Below are 26,625 nucleotides of genomic sequence, written 5' to 3'. Positions count from 1 at the left end.
TTGTATGTATAGATTTGCCAAAGTAAATAAAATGGAACTTTTGACTGTTTGATTAAAGGTTTTAATGATGTGATTCTGGAGCATAACACCCATTTGATACACTGGAGCCAGACAGAAGCAGATATGAGAGGCTTAGGGGAAAATGCGAACAGATCTGCTGCTCGACTTATTATATCCGCTTATTACTTTAACTCTTATATTATTCCAGGGAATTGATCAAACAGTCACTGGCAGCACATCTTAATTAGGTCATCAACAATTTAACGAGACGAGACGCCTCTGAAGCAACAAGGGTGGGAACGTCTGCCACTTCCTCTGTTGGCAAGAGAATCTGAAAGGAAAAAACCCAAATCTACTCAGCTTCAGGCATTCAGTCGTTCTTTATGGAAATCCTGAATGGATCAGTGCTGCATGTTAATCCTCAGTTTCTGTACGCACGTTATAGACTGAATAATGGCATTCCTCTATTCTCTGGAAATAAATTCTTTAATACACAACTAATGTAATATCCTACATCAAGAGTAGATCTCGACTCGTCTGCGTGTTGGCATTAATTGTGTTTGTGTCTGCAGGACGCAGCGTCTCTGAGGAGATTCTTGCTCAAGGAGGACATCAGAGAGCTGCCCGCTGAGGAGGAGCTGTGGGAGGTCCCAGAGCCTCCCAAACCAGATATTTACCTGGACAGAGGTACGGAGGGCGCTTACACAGATGTTGTTAAAGAACGTCACTTCTGACAGTTACGATTTGTTAGCATTAAAACACACATTTGCGAAACCCACCCGATACACTCTTTAGTTTCTGGTTATTAATGGAGCTCACAGAGGAATAAGATCAGGCTTTGATATATGCACAATACTTGCACAAAACATTCCAAATTTGGCAAAATACTTTACCTGGCTGCTTTGGGAATGTATTTAGCCTTTATTTTATAAAAATCTAACTATGTATTTGTGAGATTTTAAATATTAAAATCATCAGTAGGAACCGGTGGTCTTGGGGCTGAGTGGAACAGACTCGGGGAGGGAAGTCAAAAACTATTGAGAGATGGACTAAGACCTTGTTGGTTGCATTTGTTTTGCAAATAACAAAAACATAGAATATCACCAGCTTTATCTTTTAAGCACTGGTTTAATTTTCAAAGTGAAATCGTCTTGTGGAAAAATGGAGAACTTAGATATCCATCAGTGTTCTTAGTTAACTATCAGGCGGCTGTTCTGGTGGAGTTGCAGCGTCCTCATTAAGATGTCTTTGCCGTTCTTAAAGTGTACAGAATGGAAATGTCTGCAGCGCGCCGTTAACGTGTGAGAGAATCACCGTTTGATGCAGAACATCAGCATGTAGCTCGCTGCTAACTGGAGCATGAGATGAATTCTAACGACACTGTGCTGCTTTTTCTCAGTCAGAGTTAGTGACATCTTACATCTGCAGTTTCTCCAACTCTCGCTGTGACTCTTGCCCCGTTTTCCATTATCATTTCCTAATATTCAAAGTCATACACACACACACACAAGCGCACACACAGATAGCTGGTGTGTTTCTCACATATGCTAATCCGGGTTTATTCACTGTTGTGTGTGGCAACATGAAAGAGCAGCTGTTGCCATGGCTCAAAGAGCGAGAGGAGCAGATCCCTCACTGCAGCAAAGAGCACATGCACACTTGCTCTTTCTCTCTCACACACACACACACACACACACACACACACACACACACACACACTCACATCTATAAGGATTAATATGATCAAAAGACTTCATCACAGATCTGTTTTTATGGCATGCCAGCACTGAAACTGGCTTATAAATGATCAGTGTTTTACAGCTTTTATCCAACCTTCCCTTCTTCTCTGATGGTTTTAACTTTTGAAAATGTTGTGCTTCAGTGAATTCAAGGAGTTACTCCTCCATCAGCGCCCCAGAGGAGCCATCTCGGCCTTCACAGGAGGATGGAGAACAGACGTTGATCTGCTGGCCTCCTCGAGCATCTATACAGAATACAGGAGCCAGTCACGCAGGTACACTGAGGAGGAGATTTTTAGCATGGTGATCACTTCACATTAGGACACTCCATTTCTCAATTCCCACAATTCCCAGCAGGTCATGCAGATGTCGGCGCGGTAGAAGCCGTCATGAAGATGTGGCCGCCTCCCGCTGGGCCTAAAGACAGAGACCCAGAGAAGGACCTCGCCCCCAGAGGAAGCAGCCATGTTGTCCCCAGCAGCAGACCTGCAGAGCAGCCCGGCCTTCAGAGAGTCCTCAGCCATCCAGGCCAACCTAACCCTACTGCTGTGACCTCCAGCACACCACAAGCTGCAGGTTACACATTAAAGAAACTTCTGTTTCCCACTGCTGCTGTTCATACGGATTTAGAGTTAAATCCTGTGATTATAATTGTTGCAAACAGAATATTGACTTTAAAGTTGCACCAATCAATATTTTGTATTTGCAATGGATCAAATTACTATGGGAGGGGGTCCCTCTTACTGACTAACACACAGAGAATTACCACCCAGCTCTGCAGCTCTATGTAACCTTTTAGCCTCTTTTAGCTCAGTGTTTTGGTTTGCTGGTCAACAAACTCAACAGGTTTGTTTCCAGCCACAGCAGACAGGTGCTTTTAGTGAAAAAGCAAGTTAGCAACTAGCTGATGGAGATAGTGGGACATTTAGTAGCAACAGAGCCATATATTTCTCTCAGGTGTTAGCGAAGAGTTAATATTGAACTTAAATTCTTCAGGTTGCTAGAAATACAACTCCAAATGTAGTGTTATGTTGCTCTTGCTGAATGTGTAAAAAATGCAATAGTTTGCTAATATGCTAGCCGTAACAGCTTAATTAGGTGTTAAGTATGTCGATGTTGTTTTTTTATATTGCCTGCAAGTGGCCAAAAAATGAATTAGTGCAGCTTTAACTCTCATGTTCAATTGTTTTAGCTACATACCTTTTACATATGAGAAAGTCATCCAGCAGATAATAAAGAAATAGCTAAGAGCTAACTAGCTAACTCGCCGCTAATGAAAGTACAGAGCTTCTAGTGTATGCATAGGAAACATTGGTGGTTAGTAGTAGGTTAAGATATGCTCTATGAGACGAGATAACCACCAGTCCCACACTATGTTGAACTTTCAGGAGTTTGGTGGATATTATTAGCTTAATTCTGTCTTTGGTGTGGCTGCATTTTAAAACGAGCTACAGCTACAGGTGAATTATTTTCACCTGTAGCTGTAGTAAATCATTCCACCAAAACAAGGCTTTTTTCTTTATCTGAGCATGTCGTATTCAATAGTTTTTCTGCTTATTTAAAACTACATGTACAATTTGGATATTTGGACTGTGAGACAGAGAAGTGCTATAATCACACTAAAATTGTGCACGTAGTGACTTTATTCCTCATATTCAGAATATCCTTTGTTAAATCCTTCCATTTGGTCTCGTCTGTCGCTGACAGAACGCAGGCAGCAGAGTGAGACCACTGGGTCTGACAGAGCTGAGAACGTAGAGGAAAACCTCGCAGCTCCCAGACCAACACAGAGTCGACCATCTGCACAGCCTGCTGAGACAGCCAGAGACCAGCCTGCTCCAAACAGCCTGTAGGCTTCTTCTCCTCGTGCCCAAAAATCTAAAAAATTAATGTAGAAAACTAATGTTGATTTTTGAGGTTACTCAACACTAATTCCTTCTTTTTCTCTCTCTCTCTAAACTGATTCCGGTCTATCAGCGTCGTCCCTGAGGCCGTGGTGCTTTCCAGTATGTTTCAGGGGGCTGCAGAGACTCAGCGTCCTCCTCTGAACCTGGACTTCCCTCTCTGGAACAAAGACCAGCCTCCACAGGCCACACTAGAGGACATGGAGCTCACCTGCCAGAGACCCACCACTGTCAGTACATTCACCACATGTGCTGCTTTCTGAGCGGTTGAGTCAGGTGCAAGATTTTCTAAATTGTGCTATGCTTGCATAGGTGGTGTTATCAGACGACCTGATGGACGTGGCAGTGATTGGCGAGTGGGGGGAGCAGCTGGTCAACTCCTTCCTGTGCCACTGGAGAGACAGCAGCGACCCCGGACGACCCGCCCACGTCCTGTGGTGCAATCAGGGCGGAGAGAGCGGCCAGCCCTACGACTTCAAGCTCACTTTTGAAGCTGCAGGAGGGCCGGGGGTGGTGTATGTGGAAGTGAAGTCAACCATAAAGAAAGAGAAGTCGTTCATCCACCTCTCTGCCAACGAGCTGGACTTTGCACTGAAGGAGAAGGAGCGCTATCACATATTCAGAGTGTACAGCGCAGGAGACGCCCAGAACGTTCGCCTGTGTCGCATTCAGAACCTGGCGCAGCATCTCCACACCAAGGACCTGGCACTATATCTGTTTGTATAAATCCTTTGTAAGTTTGTGGAAATATTTGCACTCACACCCCATCTAAAAGCATTTTATAGGCCTTTTTAAGTTTAGCCTGCACTGATTTTAGTTATTTTAATTGTTCCTTTGATACCTCGTGTATGTTTTATTTTCCATGTATTATTTTGCCAGCTAATGAAAAAAACTGCGTTTGTGCATTTGTGTGTCCAAAATTTTTGTATTGCCAACAAATTGTGTGTTTTCTAGTATGTGTACAATTTCACTTTACAAAGTTATCAGTAGACATACTGAATGTTTTTAATGTTTCCTTATTCCCCTACCTCACCTTTACTCTCGCATTCCTTTGGAATAAAATTCTTTTTCTGTCACTTTGACTCATGGTCCTGTATGTGAACACATGCCCAACCTGTTTTTTGTCCTACAGACGTTCTTAAGTTAAATCAAGTGGAAACGGAGCATGCTGGACAGGTCTCTCTCATGCTCCTATTATTCCTGGTAATTACGCTGTCACAGGGAACAGGCTGTACACAGAACATCCATATGATGCTCACAGAGCTCCTACACTTATCTTTAATCACTTACACGGCTCTTCTTGATACAATTATTATTCTTTAAAGAAGAAGAGGCCAGCTGACATTCTGCCTAGTTCAAGGCTGAACCACAGAACTGCAGCGCCAACCTGCCAACTCAGAAATATTGTGCCCCTTTTTAAGCGTTATTACAGGAAAAGCTGGTCTCTCATCATTCCAAAGGATCCCTGGTGGTCCCTGAACCTCACTATTAGAGCTTCAGTCTGTGTACTGGCTGTAGGATGGTAATCCTTACAAAATAGGACACTTATTACCCATGTGATGAGTGTTGCTGGAGAGATCAGAAACTGCCTCCGGGGACAGCACCTCCCTATTTCCATCCTGTGATGCAACCTCTTGGTAACCAGAGGGCTGTTTTCTTCAAAGAACCAGTCATGGGTAATGTGTCACTGAGAGGGAAATGTACAAAATGAGCCACATGCAGCATGTTTTTGATCAGAACGAAGGTCATTTGGTGTAAAGCTCATGAACAACAACTACAGGCTATTCATTTAAAAGGCAGAACGGTACCTTACGATGCTTTTCACAGGACTAGTAAAATACAATGCACTAACAGAGAAAATGTACAAACATCATCAAGTAAGATATCCGTCACTGTTAGGGCTGAACCTTTTGGGAAAAAATATGTCATTGCTATTTGTTTGACTGATATTGCGATACAATTGACGATATTTGAGCAAACAATAATTATTGCATCATTATTCTCATTTTCTCAAAGAGTTTTTCTCCAGGACATCTCTGCAGTCCCGCAATACTTAATTCTGAATGACACATATTTAGCCTTCGACAAATATTGTTGCTCCTGTTATTTGGATATTGCACTAGTCCATATTGCCCTATCGATAAAGTTCAGATTGATTGTTTAGAACTAATCAATGTTAACTGACAGCACTGTTGTGGCCCACAGAGTTGAATATTGTACTAATGTGTTGTTAGAGATACAGATACTTATATTGAGCCACAGTCATGAGACAGGAGAGATGACTACCAGGTGATGTTTGTTTTTTCCCCATAAAAAACACATTTATATTAGACATGGGACTTTTGCACTGCCATAAGATGCCTGATGAGGCATTCAAGTGCAGCTTGTAAACTCAAACTTCAAAGCTTGTTAGTCAAAAATGAGAGCTAAAATTTGATTTTACATTTAAAAAACAACAAAGTCAAACCAGTGACGCAGCAGTTATTTGGTGATGGTAGTTAGGGTAGTTGTGTGTAAAAAAGGTATTCATCTGGTTTATTTGTCTTAAAATTGTGTGATTTTTTTTCTCACCTTTATTTCATCAGGTAAGTCTCACTGAAGTTGAAAACCTTATGAAAGGGAGACCAGGCCAAGACAGCAGCTTAAAAATAGATATTAATCCTAAAATAAGACTAGAGGAAGGCTTGACAGACACAATTAAGAACAGTCATTTACCAAACACGATCAGCCATAACATTATGACTACCTGCCTAAAATTACATAGGTCCCCCTTTTGCCACCAAAACAGCCCTGACCCATCAAGTCTGGGACTCCGCAACACTAGACCTCTGAAGGTGTGCTGTGGTATCTGGCACCAAGATTTAACAGCAGATCCTTTAAGTCCAGTAAGTTGCGAGTTGGGGCCTCCATGTATCTGACTCATCAGACCAGGCCACCTTCTTCCATTGCTCTGTTCTGATGCCCATTGTAGGAGCTTTCAACAGTGGACAGGAGTCAGCATGGGTACTCTGACTGGACTGCATCTACGCAGCCCCAAACTCACACAAACTGTCACACACTGTGTTCTGACACCTTTCTATCAGAACCAGCATTAACTTTCTCAGCAATTTGACCTACAGTAGCTCATCTGTTGGCTCGGACCACACATGCATCAATGAGCCATGGCCTTGTCGCAGGTTCACCGCTTTTCCTTACTTTCCACTTTTGATACGTACTGCAGACCGGGAACACCCATCAGGAGCTGCAGTTTTTCAGATGCTCTGACACAGTCATCTAGCCATCACAAGTTGGACCTTCTCCTTACGCTTGCCCCATTTTTTCTGCTTCGCTTATGAGGACACAATGTTCACTTGCTGTCTAATATATGCCACCCACTGACAGGTGCCATGGTAACAAGGCAATCAGTGTCATTCATTTCACCTGTCAGTGGTCATAATGTTATGACTGATTGGTGTAAAGTTTGCGATCTTCTTCAATTGTGCTAGAGAAATTAGATTCACCAATTTAAAGTCCTTTTGCAGAATGTGCAAAGTAACTGGCGTAAAACACATGAAGGCTTACTTCATATCCGTCTGCGCATAAGCGACAGACAGCAGATACCCTTGGATGTCTTGTGATCAGAGATAACTGTGAGATGAGATTTTCAGAGATATGATCGTACTTTTCTCAGAATAATAGATGAGTCTGCTGAGATTCCAAAATATTAAAGGTGGACTAGATTATAAAGCACGTCTACACAGCTATACAAAACCGCATCATCTGCATAACAAGGAATGTTAGTATCATTCGCAGTAGCCTACCAAATACAACACCTAACTTATTTATAGAGACCACTGATTGTTGAGGCATGACAGTTAAACAGTTGTTTTCAAGAGCATTTTTAATTTCATAATAAATCTACTACTAACTTTTTTTTCTCCGACAGTAGACACAATAAAATTATTTACTGTCTATAAACATCATAACTCACTAATATAATAATAATTTCTCACTTCTATGGATGGCAAATGGGTACAAGCAGGGTGAGTTGCCATTCTTTAGCTTAAAGGATTTGCTTAATATGATTTGGTTGTTTTTGAGCACTATGATAAAATTAATGAATTTGTGTGCTTTTAAATGATCTGCTGATCTTCAGTCATTGAATTTTAGAATTTTAGAATTTTAGACCTGACTTCCCTGCAACTGTTTTGTTCCGACTGCCCCTGAAGGTAACATAGTCTGTACGGAGACAGCGAGCAGCGGCGGCTCCCGGTGGAGCGGCGCTGCGATTGGCCAGAGCGGAGAGGAGGGGGAGGGCTTTTGCCCCCCTTCACCGCCCCTACTCGCCTCACTACTGGCGCTCCGCTCCTCCGCTGCCTCCCCTCTCCTCTCATCCTGGAGGACAGAGCGATGCGGAGACAATAGGACGCAGAACCGGAGGAGGCTGCAGGATGCTCGGCGCCACATCCACCGTCACACGGCTGCACGGAGGCTTCTCACAGGACACCGAGATCAGGCGTTTCTCCCGGCTCACCTGGCCTTAGTATGCGCTCAGATCATCCCGTGTGTTCACCAGCATCCTGGGCTGACAAGGCGGACTCCACGGCCCCCATATGGGAACCTACTAAAGGGTGAGTAGCGGACTAAACCCGGATGGACGCTTCAGTTATCCACACCTGCACCCTGACTCACTGAATTATACAGCAATCACTATAATAACTGGGATGTATTACACGGTGTTTTATTGGATTCAGGATCGATTGGGCCAAATCTGTGCAGCAGCACACTGAAAACAATGCTGAGATTGGCCCTTAATGGTGTGTGTGTGTGTGTGTGTGTGTGTGTTGCTGTTATTCCATTTATCTCCAACAAAAATGCTACTAGCATTTTAGATTTAGTTTAAAATCTCTAGTGGTATTTGTGTTATTGATCACAACACAACCTCCTGCATCCCTCCCTCACCCACCATCACCCCCTCCACCCTGCATCCTGTAGGCTATGTTGGGGGCAGCCAGGTAACTGCATCAGCTCGGGCGCGCACGCGCTCGTGTGTGTTTGCCTGTCACTCAGCTCTGAGCTCTGTTACACTTAGTGACAGTGATTTTCTTCAGAGTCAGTGCAGTCCGAGGGCACACTGCAGGTGGGATCCAACATGACGTAGCCCCTCAGAATGCTGAAGCTGAGGATGTCTGGAGATTAATAAGAGACCGTAATGTTTACATCCTGCCTGTCTCTGTCCACATGCTGGTTTCAGTGCTCGCTGGGCAAAAAGTGCGGTGATACACTTCCTCATAAGAATAGAGACAAAGATAATAAGAGTTGTAACAAATACTTTGCACCCATTATGTTGCACTAATGTCATCCAGAAAACATAGTCGGCTATTCATTAAAGTCTCTATTAAGTACTGTAGGAGTGAACAACATTGTAATTGATTGCTCTTTTAAACTAATCTGCTATGTCTTTAGTGTCTTCCGAGCCACAGTAGGAGGTTGTCTGGTTGCATGCATGTGTGCATTGTGTGTGTTAAGCCCAAGACACAGCTGATCAAAGTGGGTTTAAGCTCCTTGGTGGCACGTAAAAGCAGACACACACGCAAGTTACACTCCAGCCTGATGAGTCACAGATCACAATGTAGGTCACATAGATGAACAGTCCTCGCCAACAGGCATCTCGCTGGCAGCGGTGGTAACTTTGACAGGGCTTGTCCTCATCATGTCAAAATACAGCTTTGGTAGGAAAATGGGATGATGCCGCTTATATACAGAGAAGCGGTGATGTTCGATGTGTAGGTGCAGCCTCATTGGTTAAAACCTGCTGTCTGAGCACCATCCTTGCTGTTGGGTAATATGGAAGGATATTTTGGAGTACACGTGACAATATGGAAAATGTATGCAAGATCACATTAATAGTCAAATGGATGTGTAAAGGGACGCACTCTTGTGTTTCACTTTTATGCAGTATATACTCTAAACCTATGTAAAAGAAAACCTTATACCAATAACTCATTCGTCATGTTTCTGAATAGAACAGCTTGCTCGAGTCATTCATGTGGACAATAATTGTAGAAAGTTAACATGATGGGGTTTCATTATCATCATCCAAAGGTAATAATAGGTCAATTTAACAGCCCTACTGTTAAAGAGAAATTTTGCTTTCTTGCCGAGAGCTAGATGAGAAGATCAATACCAATCTGTAGATGAACGTAGGGCCAGGAGGCAATTAGCTTAGCTTAAAGACTGGAAGCAGGGGGAAACAGTTAGCCTAGTTCTGTCAAGTGACAAAGTCCACCTACCAACACCTCTATAGCTCACTAATCACACACTGGGAACACCAACTGTAAGGCAAAAAAACGACAGCATGGGATGTGGTATCAAGCTTCTCGTCTGACTCTCGGCATGACTGTAGATAAGCTAATTTCATAAAATGTCGAACTATTCCTTTAATAAGGTGCTTAGTGATGCTGTAGACATATTGACGCTAGCTCTCTTCATTCATCCAGGCATTTTTGAAATACTGTTAATTCTGTAATTCTACTTTAAACATTACAGCTTAAAGGGGCTCCAGTGATTTTGGTACCCCGCGCTTCCATAAATTTGGGGGACTGAAGATTGTTGACCCTAAAGCTGCTGGTCTACATAGTTAAATAGCCTAAAAGAGCTAGTTTTTGCGATGTTACATATTTGCTTACAAATGAAAGCAGATACAAACAGCTCCATTTGGATAAGAATGATTCTCTCTTTTATTGACATGATGTAACTGCCATCAATGGAGGCTTTGCAGCCATTTTGCCATTGGTTTGTTTACACTTATGTAGTCCTTTTCACCAGCTATCGTCGCTGTCAGAAATTCCCAATGCCTCGAACTCCAATCTAATCTTTCAAACGCCATGCCTCCAGTTTGCAACGTTACACACTTGTCTCCAAGTCCATGATGAGATAACTGTGATGACGAAGCTCCTCCAGAACCACAGAAGACATTATATTTTCATGTATAAACATCGGTAGAGTGCCACCTTAAAGCCAGAATGTGGAACTTTCATCTTGTTAATGAGAAAGGTTAGGTCTTGGGCTGTAAAGGACATCAGAGGTCAGTCACAAAAGAGAATTATTATTTTTCTGACCTTCAGCATCAAACTGTAATTGTGGGGATTTGAGTTGTTATTATGTTAGTAGCTGCTGTTGGCTAGTGGTGCAGGGAGATTGGCCACCGCACTCTTCATCTGTCTCCACACACACACTTGCTGGTCCTTTGCTACTCAACGGCCCTTGTCATCATGTGCTACTCTCCCTCTCTTTCCCCTCTCATTATTTTGTCTCCCCTGTCAATGCCTGGTCACAGTCAGTCAGATCATGCCAGCTTTTTGAAAGCAGAAGACAAATTCTATGTGGGCAGACAATGGATGGCTTAACGTGTGTGTCGCTGATGCTCCTCGCATGAGAAACAGGAATGTGTGTGTTTGCGGCTTGTGCATCAGGTAAACTGACAGGCCATTTAAATGGGAAAAAGATGAAGATGGCGTTGCTCTAATTGTTGGAAGGCAGTGTGGGGCGTGGCTGCGATCGTTGCCTTGGCTCGCCGAATGTGCTCGGCCGGTCAGCTCTGCCTGCTGGTTGCATAAGCAGTCTGGGATTTAGTCAGCTGCGGGCCCTGGGCGCTTCTCTGTTTCCACAGAGTGTTGAACCTGGTGGCACAGAGTGTCAGCGTTGCGAGAGGAACACGGGGGGCGGGGGGGGGGGGTTGTGCTCACTGGAAAGGAACATGATGTATTTTTTGCCTGTTTACAATATGTTGCATTGGAAAGCCTGAGGGAGTGCACAGGTGATGTCCTGAGGAGGAGAGTGGGATTGTCATGACATGCTTAGATGCAAGCAAATCATTGCTACATACATTTTTACACAGTACAGTTTGCAACTGACAGAGTTGTGGGGCTGACCCTGAATAGGTGAAGAATTGATGCTTCGATGGAAGGAGACAGATATGACTAACAATCTCACAGTTGAATCTTCACAGAGGCGTTATGAAACGAGGATCATGCCATTTTGGCTGCTCAGTGTCTGATTTTACATAGAACTACCGTTTTTCTCCCAGTAACTTAATATACAGCCTATTATGATATAAGTATATAAGCATATAATGGTGTACATAAAAATGTGACAAGAAAGATTTTAATAAATCTTTTTAAAGTGCTTGAACAAATCCAAAATTGTAACCCTAACACCCCGCCTACACGATCAGTCAAATATAGGCAAGAGTTGACAATTCTGATTCCACTATGTAAATCCTTAGTCAAGGACAGCCCTACAGCGTTGATGGATTTTTGGACTAATCAGTTATTTGTTTCATCTATAAAATGTCCAAAACTACTAAAACATGCTCATCACAATTTACCACTTCACAAGTGACACCTTCCTCTCTGCTTGTGTATAAAACAATCATATAAAACAGATTAAAGCAGCAAATCGTCATGTTAAAGAGGGCAGAACCAGAATGTGCTTGGCATTTGATTAATGAATAATTTAATCAATGAATCAATTAAATTCAATCAAAATTATTGGTGATAAATTTAAACTAGTCAACGAATCGCTTCAGCACTAACTATTACAAATGAGGCCAAAATGCTCTTTACCTTTTGATACGGAGGATAATCTCATTAATTGCTGCGTTATTAAAAAAAAAAATATTTGGCCGCCTGGGGGCAGAGGAACTACAAACCAAGCTCAAAGTACAACACTGACATATCACCTTTAAAGTTGTTATGATGAACGTGTTAGTAGAATTGCGTGTTTCTGGACATTTGATAAATGTAAGCCCAATATTCCCTCTTCTGTTAGCTTTGCTTTTGGTCTCCACCTACTCCTGAGGGAAATTTGTTGTTCAACTTAAGCCAGTTGTTAATACTACTTTTCTAGTATTTGTAATTTCATCCAGTCAGATTTTAGTCCCAGCCAGGGTGCTGTCTAATCCCTGGCTACGTGTTGTTTCTACCAAGGATGTGAAATGCCACTAGTTATGGATTGAGTTACAGCTATTGTTAATACTGAGCCTATGTGACGCCGCGCACACACACACGCACACACACACGCACCGATAGAGATAGCAGACTTCCTCTCCACATGAAGAGCTGACATTTGTCCTGACCTGATGACTCATTCCGCTATCAGTCTGCTTCTTTATAAATACAGATGCAGATCTCTTTGTGGTAAACAAACACACACATACACACACACACACACACACACACACACACACACACAGGCTGACACACACATGGATGTTCTTCTGAGCTGTCAACACAGAGCTGAGAGCATAGAGATTAGGAGAGAGGATGTGTGATGTCTGCTGAGAGTGTCTGTTCTAGACACACACGCAAGCAGCAGCAGGTCTGAATGCTCAACATTTAATGATGTAGAATCTCCTAAAGATTGTTATTTCAGTTTACAGAACTCACCACAGACACAATTGCAGTAAAATTATTTGTAACATTTTACCATCATATGCAGATACATTTTTGACATTTAAATAATAAGATAGCAGCTACTTATTACTATAACAGTAGTGTCCAACTTGAATCTGATTGGACCAGCCAACTTAATGCCTGCATTAATCAAAAATATGGGTCGTTCCTTTCTGGTCTTATATGGTTTTTCACCTCGGTGAAAGTCCTGTTTGTTGTCCTGCCTGGTTTTGCTTGATGATGTTTTCACTGTCGTGCGCGCACAGTAACAGATAAATGTAAGACAAAAATTCCCTCTCCTTTTAGCTCTGCTTTTGGTCTCCACCAACTCCTGAGGGGAACGCGTTTCCCTTTAGCTGCTAGCTGTTCAACTTAAGCCAGTCGCCAACTTTTTCTGTCTACTATTTGGTGCCGGTCATGTAGAGGACAGTGGGTTTACCAGAGCTTTTCAGCTGAAAACAGCTGCCTGTTGTGTGGAAACAAGATGAAGGAAAGTGGAAGTTCATTTGAATCATGACGAACAAATTAGCACTTAATTTTTCTATTAAGATATTTATTTTGTTGAGGAAAAAAGGATTTTATCATAATTCTTTTGAATGTTCTACCTCAGATTTGTGAATGGATCCACTGTTTGGCATCAAGTGTTTGTCACACTCTGACCACACAATTAACCATCATCATCTTCATGATTTTGATTGATTTTCACTCAGAAACAAAAATCAGCCTTTAAACTTGAAAGAAATAATGATTTAACATTTATCGTGATAATTATCAATATCGAATTGTATTAAATGTTTTTACCGTAATAACATTTCTGGCCATATCGCCCAGCCCTAGCTAAAACTAAACACAACAGTAAGGACTCATTATACAACCCTAAAAAAGTGTACAAAGTATAAAAGACAAGAATACAGTTTGCTGGTTGGTGTTCTTTGGTCCTGATGTGAGACAGAATGACTGAACTGAGGTTGAAGAAGTTGAAACATACCACATGTTGCACCTATAAGTGATAGTAATTATTTAGAAACATGGCATCAAAAAAGAAATTCAGAGATATTATTTAGACTGTGTACCTCCATAGAAGCAACTGTTACACACACACACACACACACAGTGCTGCATGTGCCCTGCAGTGCTACAGTAAGCACGTCTGACCCCGATCAGAAACAAATGTCCTTCTCTGTTTACTCTGTTACTCCCTGCCCTCCCTCCTGTGCATGTGTGTGTTTTTCGCATGTGTCCCAGGGATATTATTTAAGGGGCAGAGAGAGAGAGCTAGCAGTACATTCTCTCCGCGCTGCCATTAATCACCCAAACTGACTCATCCCTCCTCACCTGTTGGTGTCAACTGCTCTCTTCCTGTCTGCATCACGCAAAAAAAAGATTGCACTCCCACAGAGGAACACAGAGGCCTGCGGAGGGGATGACAAGGTACATTAGTGTGCTGCTGTGTGTGCGCGCGTGTGTGTGTGCATTTTGTCACATAGCTGGTGACTTAACATGTGATGAAGCAGGTTATGACGGCTTGCAGCTGCTCAGTCCGTCAGTATGTCATCATCTGCGTCCCGAAAAGAGGTTTAACTCTTCAAAAGATTTAGGGACAATGCAAGATAAATGTCATTTTTGTATAGATTTGTGTCGAGGATGAAGAAGGAGCTGTAAACAAGACAGCAGTCCAAGCGCTTGCTGCTTTTCCTGTGAGCGACGACAGGAAGGCAGATTCACAAGTGTCTGCTCAGGGATGGAGAGAGGCTGCTTTCCAGCATTTCAGGTTATGTAATGAGTGTGTGAGTCTGTGTGTATTTGTGTGTGTGTGTGTGTGTGTGTGTGTATGTGTACACGTGCCAACTCCTATATTACTTCTACATGTGCCTGGATCTATAGAGTAAGGGTCAGAATATGGCAGATCTCTCTGTTCTGGAAGAAAAAAAGAAGGCGATCACTAAGAATAATCACACTGCAGCAGGGAATGCATTTGCTCGAAAGGACTGTTATTGGCTCTGTGTGCATGTGCATGTGCATGTGCGTGTGTGTGTGCTTGCGCTATGTGTGTGTGCTTGCGCTATGTGTGTGTGTGTGACTCAGCTAACAGCTCAGCTCTGGCACCCCCCTTGGCGAGTAGCATTTAGAATTACTTAAGCCTTCACTGCAGATAATTAGCATTTTTAGGGACTATCACACTGCAGATCAGAGCAGCAGACTGTGTGCTGCAACTTCGAACGGCTTGTCCATTGCTGACCTTGAAAACAGAACAGAAAGGTCACAAACACGCTCTCCTAACAGCACGTGTGTTAGTTCATGTGTCCATACCTTTATAGACAACTCGTTTTACTATACAATGAAAAGAGGGATACTAATGGAGCTGCCTGCTCTCCAACACTCATGACCAACAAGGACAAACATAATCCTGTCAAACACACCTGTAATCTTTAGTCTTTGTCTTCAATATTCACTGTTTATTGTGTATTAATGATCATATTTCACATGTGAAATGTTGGAAAACCACTAATGCCTCAATGTGTACTTTAAATTGTAAATTGCAAGAAATGTCACAAATCTTCCACATATAATACATTTTCATTTTAGTTTTTATTTTTAAGTATTTATTCATTCACATTTGATATTTTATTGATATTTTGCAATTTACAACAACTGCTAATAATAATGACAGAAATTATGATTTATAGTTACATGTGTATTTATATGTATGTAAATACACTGAACAAAATTAGAAATGCAACACTTTTGTTTTTGCCCCCATTCATCATGAGCTGAACTCAAAGATCTGAGACTTTCTCTATGTACACAAAAAGCGTATTTCTCTCAAATATTGTTCAAATATTGCACAAGTGTGCCTTAGGATGGCCTCAATAAAAGGCCACTCGAAAATGTGCAGTTCCATGACACAGCACAACGCCACAGATGTCGCAAGTTTTGAGGGAGCATGCAATTGGCATGCTGACTGCAGGAATATCCACCAGAGCTGTTGCCCGTGAATTGAATGTTCATTTTTCTACCATAAGCCGTCTCCAAAGGCGTTTCAGAGAATTTGGCAGTAGATCCAACCGGCCTCACAACCGCAGACCACGTGTAACCACACCAGCCCAGGACCTCCACATAGAGCATCTTCACCTCCAAGATCGTCTGAGACCAGCCACCCAGACAGCTGCTGCAACAATCGGTTTGCATAACCAAAGAATTTCTGCACAAACTGTCAGGAACCGTCTAAGGGAAGCTCATCTGCATGCTCCTTGTCCTCATCAGGGGCCCCGACCTTACTGCAACTTTGCACAGCCATTGAAGAGGAGTGGACCAAAATTCCACAGGCCACAATCAACAACCTGATCAACTCTATGCAAAGGAGATGTGTTGACTGGTACTGACTGGTTTCTGGAGACCCCCTGCCCCCCCAATACAGTGAAGCTTCACATTTTCGAGTGGCCTTTTATTGTGGCCAGCCTAAGGCACACCTGTGCAATAACCATGCTGTCTGATCAGCATCTTGATATGCCGCACCTGTGAGGTGGATGGATTATCTCGGCAAAGCAGAAGTGCTCACTAACACAGATTTTGACAGATTTGTGAACAATATTTGAGAGAAATAGGCCTTTTGTGTACATAGAGAAAGTCTTAGATCTTTGAGTTTAGCTCATGATGAATGGGGGCAAAAACAAAAGTGTTGTGTTTATAATTTTGTCCAGTCTATATTGTGGAATTATTATTTTTAACTATAATTAGACATTTGTTGTTTAAAGTATTTATTATTGTAGGTTTGTTGCATACATATCAAATAAAGGTATATTAAAATATGTAATATAATCTAAAATAATCAAATTCTAAAACAACAGCAATAATAATAATAATAGTTGTTGTTGTTATGTAGAATGTGCATTTTCTGGAGAAAACCGCTGTTTCGCTGGTGGTAAACAGTTACGCATCCTACAAACTTTCCCCTTTATAGAACCTTGTCTAATTGATGCTGAAAACTGATAGGCTGACTAAGTGTTAAGAGAAAGTTACAGCATTGAACCAGAATAAATCATGCAAAATATTAAGAAAACTGTGACCACAGAATTATAGACATTTACTTGTGTATTTTTACTTTAGCACCCCCACATGTGAAATTCCATCAAACTGTATAATAAGAATGTGTGTCCTCTCTTGTTTCTGTACAGTGACACCAGGTTTTAGCTGCTGCTGCTCTTGTCCTGCCTGAGCATCCGTTCCCCAGCTTTTCTTCCCCAGTCCGTCCCCTGAAGTGATTCCCCAGCATGAGTTCCTCTCCGCTCGTGTCTCGAGCCAACATGGACATCCTGGACGAGCTGCAGCTGATTGCGGCCCAGAATCTGGAGAGGCTGGAGGTCAACAAGTACTACGAAGTGATCAGGGAGCTGGGCAAAGGCACCTACGGCAAGGTGGACCTGGTCATCCACAAGATCAGAGGTGAGGGGACACGTAAACATGCAAATATACATACAAACAGCAATACCCTGCTGCAAAAACACCAGTGTCTACAGTTTCTTTTTATTCCGTATCTCCCTAAAAGGTACAAAAATGGCACTGAAGTTCTTGAAGAAGAAGACTACCAAGCTGAAGTCGTTCCTGCGGGAGTACAGCATCTCACTCTACCTGTCTCCCTGCCCTTTTATCATCAACATGTTCGGCATCGCCTTCGAGACAGACGAATACTATGTGTTTGCACAGGAGTACGCTCTGGCAGGGGACCTCTTCGATATTATTCCTCCACAGGTGCTCCCTCTCATTATTATTCTGATTATCAAGGAAGCAAGGGGAGGAGTGAGCGGTGACCATAGACTGTATATAAAAAGGTGGTGACTGAGCCATTGGTTGCAATTCGCAGCCCTCACCATTAGATGCCACTAAAACTTACAAACTGAAGCTTTTATTGAATACCGCTAATGTCAAATTTCCCACTTTGGCGGCCCGAGTGGTAGCATCAATGAAAAACGCATATTTTCACCAGGATAGGATTTTCTACTAACGATGACAGTATTTTTAAAGATGCTCTGGTCACATTCTACACAATCAAATCAAAAATCAAAAAATTTGATTTTAAAGAAATGCAGATCAAGAGACTCTTCTTGTACAAGGAAACATATACAGTTTAAAAGCAAAAGACTGTAGTGTTATGGAGCAGAGTGCAAAGGAGGCTGGAATAAATATAAATATTTCCCAGCATGCGGGTGATGCGGTGGTGCAGTGGTCGGCACTGTTGCCTCACAGCAAGAAGGTCATGGGTTCAAACCCCAGTCAGCCTGGCCTTTCATTGTGGAATTTGCATGTTCTCCCTGTCAGGTTAAGTGTGAGTGGTTGTTTGTCTATGTGTGGCCCTGTGATGGGCTGGTGACCTGTCCAGCGTGTACCCTGCTTTTCGCCCAATGTAAGCTGGGATTGGCTCCAGCTCCCCGTGACCCTGTATGCAGGATAAGCGGTTATGGATGGATGGATTTCTCAGCATAATACTATATATTGAAATGGAATGGTAAAAAATGTATTTAGTTTCAGTAGCATATCTAGAGACAGTAGCATCAAGGAATTGACCATTTAAAGCTCCTAGTTTTTGAGGGAGCTCTCAAACATCCAAACTGTTTGACTGGACGCTACTGGTCAGCTGCTAGACCCAGCTGCAATCAATGTAATCATAGACAAGTCAAATAAAATTTTTTATCACACACAGTGATGTGCAGTACAGTACAAGGATGCAGGTTTTATTGGTGCAGATACCGTATGTATTGTGTGTTACACTCCAATTTCCCTCTTTCCATCCCTTTAGGTTGGTCTTCCAGAGGCAGTGGCAAAGCGCTGTGTGCACCAAGTAGCCATCGCCCTGGACTACCTGCATTGCAAGAAGCTGGTCCACAGGGACATCAAGCCCGAAAACATCCTCATTTTTGACCGAGAGTGCCGCAAGGTCAAGCTGTCCGACTTCGGCATGACCCGCAGAGCTGGCTCGCCTGTGAAAAGAGTGAGTAACAATTCTGTTTCTGACCTCCAGTCCTCTCTTGTTTTCCACAATGGTGTTGACCTGTTGGGTTTCCCCTCCAGGTGAGTGGCACCATCCCCTACACGGCCCCGGAGCTCTGCGACGTGTCCCGCCACGAGGGTTTCTGCGTGGACTACAGCACTGATGTCTGGGCCTTCGGTGTGCTGCTCTTCTGTATGCTGACCGGCAACTTCCCCTGGGAGAAGGCGCTACCCTCCGACTCCTTCTACCAAGAGTTCATCCGCTGGCAGAGGAGGAGGACGAACACGGTGCCGTCCCAGTGGAGGCGCTTCACTGAGCAGGCCCTGCGCATGTTCCGCCGGTTGCTCTCCGTGGAACAGGACCGCCGTTGCTCCGTCAAAGAGGTCTTCGGGTACTTCAGCCACTCCTGGATGCTGGATGCGGAGAACAACAACAACAACGGCAACAGCGGAAATGGCGGAGAGAGGGTTGGCGGCGGAGGGGGTGGAGGAGGGGGGCGGGGAGAGGTGGACGGCACTATCTCGTCATCTTCATCCGGGGAGGAGGACGAGGAGGTCCTCGTGGAGAGGATGAAGCAGCAGACTTTATCTCCTCTCTCCCCGCTGTCACCGCTCTCTCCCATGTCTCCGGTGGCGGTGGAGAGGGGGAACGGCGGCGGGGCTAAGGGCGGGATGATGGAACCGGGCGGTGGGCACCATTTCGTGTCCGTCTCCACCAACAGCTCCGTGTCGTCCACCAACAGTTACGACCGAATGCCGCGAGAAAACAGTTCGCCGGGTGGCCGCATGCTGGTGGCTACGCCCATTGAAATCTGCGTCTGAGTGCGCCAGAACGTTGATGTTGTCACAAACTCACAAAGCGGTACACACTTTTATACCTCTCATCCGACCACGTAGATGTGCATGCATGGAAAAAGTACTAACACATATCCTGTTTTAATCATCCTGGGATAGGAAGAGCACACGCATGGAAAGTATTTGTAGAATGCATACATTCCTCATGAGGTTGGCTTTTTGGTCAGATTGGAGTCATGAAGCACCAATTTACAATTTGATTTCACTGATGTGTGCAAATGCAGTTTCGTGAAACCCAGAGGAAAAATGAAAAATTGCTTCCATTAGAGATTCTGTCACTAAAAGAAGACCAAAATGTATTTCTTAAAGCAATACTTCCAGCAAAAAAGAAAAAGAAAACAAGAAGCAAGCAGAGACACAGAAGACGCAGAGTGCTGTGTGATCTCTTCAGGGTGTGACCGGGTGTAATTTCTGAATGAAGCCAAGGGACAAAGGATTTGTATTTTTGAAGAAGACTAAAACAGAGTTCCAAGGAAATACCTTGCAGGATAAAAAAAGAATGGTGGTTTTAAATGTTTGTGTGTTTGTTGTATCACTGTTCCGTATGTATGAATCCAAATGAAGTGGATTTATTTTGCTTTGAGGATTTTATTGTTTACTTGAACCTAAAAAGAACATCACACTATTTTTTCTATTACTTTTTTTTTGTAAAGCAGCTTTCTTTGTCTTTCATTCAACTTCACATTGTGATTTGGTGTTCTGGCCTAGCTGTATCTGCCAACACATTTGGTTGGCAGCTGTACATACTGGTTTGAACCGTTATGTATATTCTGTACGAGGTTTGACCAACGGCTTTCAGACGGAATATTTTACCGTCCATGACGTCAGACTGGACTGAGAGAAGGCTTATGATGTCTCTGTCAAACATGTCTACTTCACTGTTCAAAGACTATTTTCTACTCACTCTCCAAATTCTGCTTCTATAGATTCTGTTTTCTTTGAAAAGTTTTTCCCCCCAAAATCTGTTTGTATTGCTTATGTTTTCTTCGAAACTATTAGGGAAATGTATTGTCTGAAAAGATGAGAAAAATAATCACTAATCATTTTTAATTCAACCTGAAGAAGAAGAAAAAAATCCCAGAAGATGTTAAAGAGTCACCTTTTATAAAATTGCATGACGAGTAGCTCAAACATACCTTTACGACAAATTTGAACCGGATTTACAAAAAAAAAGCGGAAAAACAGGATAAAAAGAAACGTAAAATGTTGTGATGTGGAATTTTTGCCGTAGCACAATTTCTTGCATTATGTCCCAGAGTGAATATTGCCGTCATGATCTCCTGAGACATCCTAGGGCTAAAAAATCCAAACAATAATTAGTTTCTATTCAGTGTGTTGTATTTGTATTGCTATTAATGACATGTACATCGTACCACCTTCAGCAACAGAAAAAAGCAAAGCATGAAGACATAGAGCAAGAGGCTTGAGTTTAAATCACAGGTAGGGAGAGTTTTCCTTCTAAATTGCCAATTTTAGTAAAGTAGTGTGGCGTACACGTGTTTTTTTCTCTACCAACTTAAAATTAACAGCAAAAAAAGTGATCCCTTCCTTTTCTTTGACTCATGATGAATATTACCTAAATAATTTGAAGGAGAAAAAAAAGTATTGGATCGAGCACAGGAATGGGCGTTTTGTGTGTTGCTTTCCAGACATAAATCTGCATGAACTTGTATGTGCTGAAGCTCTGTTGTGAAAACCTGCTCCGTGTTTCGCCGCTCACAAGCTGTCGTACCCTGTAAATGTAGTATATCTGCAAACAACATGTTTCTTTATCTTGTGAGAGTCAGTAGCCTCAGCTTGGATCCACCCTGAGGATCAGCTAAACTCAGTTCAGCCCTAACGTTAACCCTGTTTGGATCATGTTCGCCAAAGCTGCTCCCGGATCAGCGAGTGAGTATGCAAATGACTACATCTTGTGACAATCTCTGACCTCATCCGGCAGCCTTCTGACTCGGAACAAAGGACGGTCCTGATACAGACACTGTAGCCGTGCTGTTTTCTCCATCAGCCAGCTGCAAGCAGCTCTGGCTCTGCAGCGTTTACTGTGTAAGCTCCAGCACTTGAGATTCAACTGGTGAGGCCTCACACATGACCGTATGAAGAAGAGATTACACGGGCCTGTTCATTACCTCATCGTGTCATTCTTTCTCTGCAGAATACCTCCTCAAACCACCCTTCAACTTCTCCTCAGCACTTCCCAGATGTATCTATAGTGTATCAAACATCCATTCTAATCTAACAAACCGTTTATTCTTTTTACAAGTTAAGTGAGAAATTGTGTAAAACTGGTAGTGGCGGAGCCAAGGGGTGGGCACTTTGGAAAAAAATTAAATAAAGGAATGACTACTATCAGGTGAATTGTTCAAATTGTTATCTGGAATGCAACCCACGTTACAAAATATGCTGCAGAATTGACATTTGGTCATTTGCTCTGCCTCCACTGCCTTAGTGAGAGTCAAGCTAACGTTTGACTTCAGATTTGTTGTGGTGGTAATGCTAACGCAGGCTTTTGCGTTTTGAAAAGTCAGTAAACAGCTTCACCTTATTTACGATTTTTCCATCTGTGGTGTCAGATCCAAAATACTTCCACACATTACTTCTCACATGATTTGGTGTCATGATTACCTGTTGAGCACAGCTTGCTAGTTACCTCCATTTTGCATTAGCGAAGACAACAAGATTTTACATTACATTTTTTGTATGTGTTTAAATGGTGGTTAAAATTTCGATTAAAAAATGTACAGCCCTAGTGGGCAGAATAGAGACTAAAGCCTGGCCACACCATTGGCCACCACACACAGCATCACTACCCTGCTCTTTCATTTGCAGAATTTTCCCCTGTAAATCGCTACATGAGCCAGCAAACGTTTTCACACGCTGTGCAGGAGTGATATTAAAAGGTGCCTCTTTGGAAGTGTCATGTACAACAAACACGATGTTGGCACATTGCTGCATTGCCTCTATGAGTGTTGTTGCCAACATCTGTCATCAGAATAGCCTAACGGCAGGATGTGAGTTGCGCTTCTTGGACGTGTGAGCATGTGCGTCCATGTACACACACATGAGGTCCCACTCGTAAAAACATTGCTCATAGTGCTTGTGGTCAAACAATCCACAGCATACATTTAACTTAACAGATTGGAGACGCAAAATATTTGCACCTGCACTGTCAACGTAGTTTAATACAAAGTGATCTGAAATCGTCTTGTATTTACCCAGTTTTTGGCTCCTTTTTTTTTTTGAAACGGCAAGATTCAGCATTTTTTCAGCCCACATGAACATTATGAGCTCATTCTGACAACAAAGCCCTATTTTGGTCATAAACAAACATCCACTAAACTGTTTACAACAGCCTATTAAATGTGACCTCTAAAGGCGTACTGTAAGCTTGGTGCTCACTTAGCAGTGTTGCCTCGATGACTGAACAACAGTAACTATTTGACCTTTGGCAGAAAAACTGAAAAAGACACAGATTTGTTTCAGCCACCTGGATGAAAATGTGTTTGGCTCCGCCACTAAAGTCTGGGTGAGATAATTCTACTTGTTGCTATGCAGATTCGTTAGTTTCGGGGATTTCTGAGACATAAAATGTTCAACAAGGCAACACAGATTAGACTGACGGATTCCTGAAACTAAAGAAACCAGTTGATTTTCAGGATATTCTTAATCTCATCACAGTAATCATTTGAATTGTGATGCAACTATAAGCAACAGAATGTAATGAAGAACTAAAGTCAAGTTAGAATGGATATTTGGCTTAGTGGTGTGTTAGGATGAAACACAATTTACACCTGTTACGTTCAGGTCCAGTATCCGCTGCAGCTGAGGACAAACTACACATTAAGGGATACGTCACCTTCCCTTTTATTCCTCGCCACGCCTGAATCAGTCGCTGCTGCCTCTTCACCTCATCCATAGCGTAAAGTGTTGTAATGGAGTTCCAGTGTCTTTCTGTCCAGTGACACGTTTCAAAGCATCATGATTTTGGTGTTGGAGTTTTAGTGAGTAGATGACCACAGCACTAGAACTCGTATCCGGTTCTGTCTTTGCAATACAACTGTCTTCCTGTAAGCTAAGATTTAGTCAATAAAATGAGAATTCTTGTTGGAGTGATCTTTGGTATCAGGACTTTTTTTGTCTTCTTGCTCACAGGAGTCCTCGGTGACGCAACAGGACAAAGCAGGACACACGTGGAATTGATTCATAGTACAAGTAGAGGTTTGTATGTACAGTAGTGTGTAAGCTACAGAATACAATGAATTTGTAGTGGCATGTTCACATCAGAGGCCTATAGATTTGGATAGATAATTTTATATCAAAGAGAACATGAAAGAAAATCTTAATTTGTCAAACTTTGAAGTGGTTCATTTTAATAAATAAGAAATTGAATAATATGAATACTTTGTTTACAATATATTAACTTAAAATGCTGTCATTAGTATTTTGAATTTATGTCATAATAGAATTGTCGTCCATTCACTCCGATCACATGGTCCCTGCAAGTTCAACAGCTGCTACCAAATGTAGCCAACTAGCTCCTGTTAGCTAGAGCAACAACAGCACTACAGCACTTGTGAATCAACCAAATTAGCTGCTTATCTAAAGAAATACAGTGTACAGACACCCGAACTAACTTATTTTACTTTTCTTTAGAAGGCTACTGATGCTACCAAGCTAGCCGGCTAATTAGCCAGGTTGGCTTGTGAGCTGGGATTATTGCTTAGCATCTAAGTTAAGAAGCCAGCTGGGTACCTCAGCAGCGCAGTGATTCTAAAGATGTTACTCAGATGAAGACACAAAAAGAAAACAAGATACACTTTTCTTTGTCTTGGTTGCTCTGAGCTATATCAGGGTGTCTTATCATAAAAAGGGCATTATGCCCACTTCCAAATAAGCTATAAACACTGATATATTATCCCCTTACAGAGTTGTTGGGACGAACATGTTAACAAACTGCTGCCTATTCTCACTGGAGCTGTGTTTCTGGCTACCTGATAAATCCAGTCCATAAGTCCAATATAAGTCCAATATTCCCCCCCCTTTTTTAAACTGCGTTCGGTGTCTTTTTTATTTATTTATTTTTTTAATCGCTTTGGTACCATTATTGCAAGTATGTGGTCAAATTTCAAATTACTAAACTCCAAACTCATCACACTTACATAACACTGCCAGCCTTTCATTTAAAAGATTCTGAAAACTTGCCATTGTGCGTTCATTTGGATTGTAAACATGTCTCGTCACACAGCCTTTGATTCAAAAGATAAGTTTCTCATGAAAAGTCATGAGAACATATGGTTTAATCACCAAAACACAACATAAGGATATCTTTTCATTTTAGTTGTTGTAACAATCAGTGAATCCATTGATAAACAATCCAAGATACATGTTTCAAATCACCTTAAGTGCTGAAAATATTATGCTACAGTACCGTAAATAACAGATTACAGTTTTCACATTAGGCAATACACTGTCATTAATCAAGATTTACAGTATATATCATTTCCATGATATATATCCTATTTGTAAGTTAAGTCAAAATCAAGTGTCAAATTAGGTATACTCTCTAAAAGCAAATGTACAGTTACAGTAAATAAAATAAATTAATGTAAAGCCAGCTTCATCAACAAAATGTACTGTGGTGTGATGGTTCACATCAGCATCAAGTCCCATCACACTCTAAAAAATATATTTTGGTTAGTTCTTTTTACAGTGTAGTTTTAATATACACATGTAGGCGATAGTAACAGTAATACAGTATATAGTGTTGAACCTGAACATATTCAGCCCTCAGCTGTTTCACCCGGTCATTGTTTCTCTCAAATGGCATTGGGTATATTTGTTGTCCATTGATACCTGCTGCCTCTTCATAAGCCAGGCTACTGTTGGTTGGCTGATGGATGCCACGCTGGCAAAGGTTTCATTTTTCTCCTCGATTGCTTTCTTTATTTCTGACAGCCAAATATAATTCCTGGCCCTTACTATTGGTGTGCAGCACATTCATGCAGCACACCTGGACACACCACCGCTCACTGAACAGATGTCTGCCTCACTGCCACAAACAACTGTCTCCACCTGCTGGCATGTAAAGCCGTCTGCTCCCAGCGTTGTTCCAAAGACTTCTATTCCTGTCATCATCACGCATAGACCAGTAAACCGAAATGTGCACATCCCACACAGAAATAATAGTAATCTCTTAAGGATTAGGACAACTGCACCAACTCCAGCACCCAGAACAAACTCATTTAAAATGGCTCTCTTCAATGTGAGATCTCTGTCAATTAAGACTTTTATCTTAAATGATTTTATCTTGTCTGCAAATCTAGATTTTATGTTTTTAACTGAATCCTGGTTGCAAATGAATGACTATAGCCAGCGAGCTGAACTGTGTCCGCCTCAATATGATTGTTTTAGTCAACCGAGGGTCAGTGGTCGTGGTGGTGGGCTAGTGAGCGTGTATAGGAAAAATTTTAAATGTCATCAAGTACGCTGTGATGAATTTAACTCCTTTGAAGTTCTCACTCTTAAAGTTGGAGGGCTGCAACCTATCATATTTGTTATAATTTATCGCCCCCCAAAACCGCCTGGAGGATTTTTATCAGAACTTCCTGAATTTTTATCTTCTCTGGTTTTAAATTATGACAGAATTGTTCTTTGTGGCGATTTTAATATTCATGTTGATGACCCCAACAATGTTAATGCAACTGACTT

At 42.1% G+C, this 26,625-nt stretch overlaps 2 protein-coding genes and 1 long non-coding RNA gene across 5 annotated transcripts; all 3 read left to right on the top strand.

Annotated features, from left to right (window-relative positions):
* The first annotated feature begins 553 nt into the window (after window positions 1-553).
* On the top strand, window positions 554-4,719 carry LOC123982674. 2 transcript variants are annotated; one of them, XM_046068387.1, is made up of 6 exons: window positions 554-687; window positions 1,883-2,014; window positions 2,097-2,315; window positions 3,447-3,588; window positions 3,717-3,873; window positions 3,956-4,719. In XM_046068387.1, exons 3-6 carry the CDS (start codon window positions 2,129-2,131, stop codon window positions 4,367-4,369), a joined length of 900 nt encoding a protein of 299 aa, XP_045924343.1. In that variant the 5' UTR covers window positions 554-687; window positions 1,883-2,014; window positions 2,097-2,128; the 3' UTR covers window positions 4,370-4,719. The 2 variants fall into 2 exon arrangements, with proteins under 2 accessions (XP_045924343.1, XP_045924344.1); XM_046068388.1 differs by having other exon boundaries at window positions 2,094-2,315.
* A 3,417-nt stretch (window positions 4,720-8,136) lies between these two features.
* Window positions 8,137-19,973, top strand: bsk146 (brain specific kinase 146). Its single transcript, XM_046069414.1, has 5 exons — window positions 8,137-8,253; window positions 17,253-17,520; window positions 17,624-17,826; window positions 18,872-19,063; window positions 19,144-19,973. The coding sequence occupies exons 2-5, from the start codon at window positions 17,349-17,351 to the stop codon at window positions 19,882-19,884; spliced, it is 1,308 nt and encodes a 435-aa protein (XP_045925370.1). The 5' UTR covers window positions 8,137-8,253; window positions 17,253-17,348; the 3' UTR covers window positions 19,885-19,973.
* A 3,263-nt stretch (window positions 19,974-23,236) lies between these two features.
* Window positions 23,237-24,315, top strand: LOC123983379. Of its 2 annotated transcripts, none has more exons than XR_006828177.1 (2): window positions 23,237-23,918; window positions 24,070-24,315. It is a non-coding gene; the product is annotated as an uncharacterized LOC123983379 (long non-coding RNA). The 2 variants fall into 2 exon arrangements; XR_006828178.1 differs by having other exon boundaries at window positions 23,237-23,984.
* The last annotated feature ends 2,310 nt before the right edge of the window (window positions 24,316-26,625 follow it).

The sequence above is a fragment of the Micropterus dolomieu genome, linkage group LG14 (genome assembly GCF_021292245.1).
Source record: "Micropterus dolomieu isolate WLL.071019.BEF.003 ecotype Adirondacks linkage group LG14, ASM2129224v1, whole genome shotgun sequence".
NCBI lineage: Eukaryota > Metazoa > Chordata > Actinopteri > Centrarchiformes > Centrarchidae > Micropterus > Micropterus dolomieu.
This window is presented reverse-complemented; position numbering and strand designations above follow the sequence as displayed.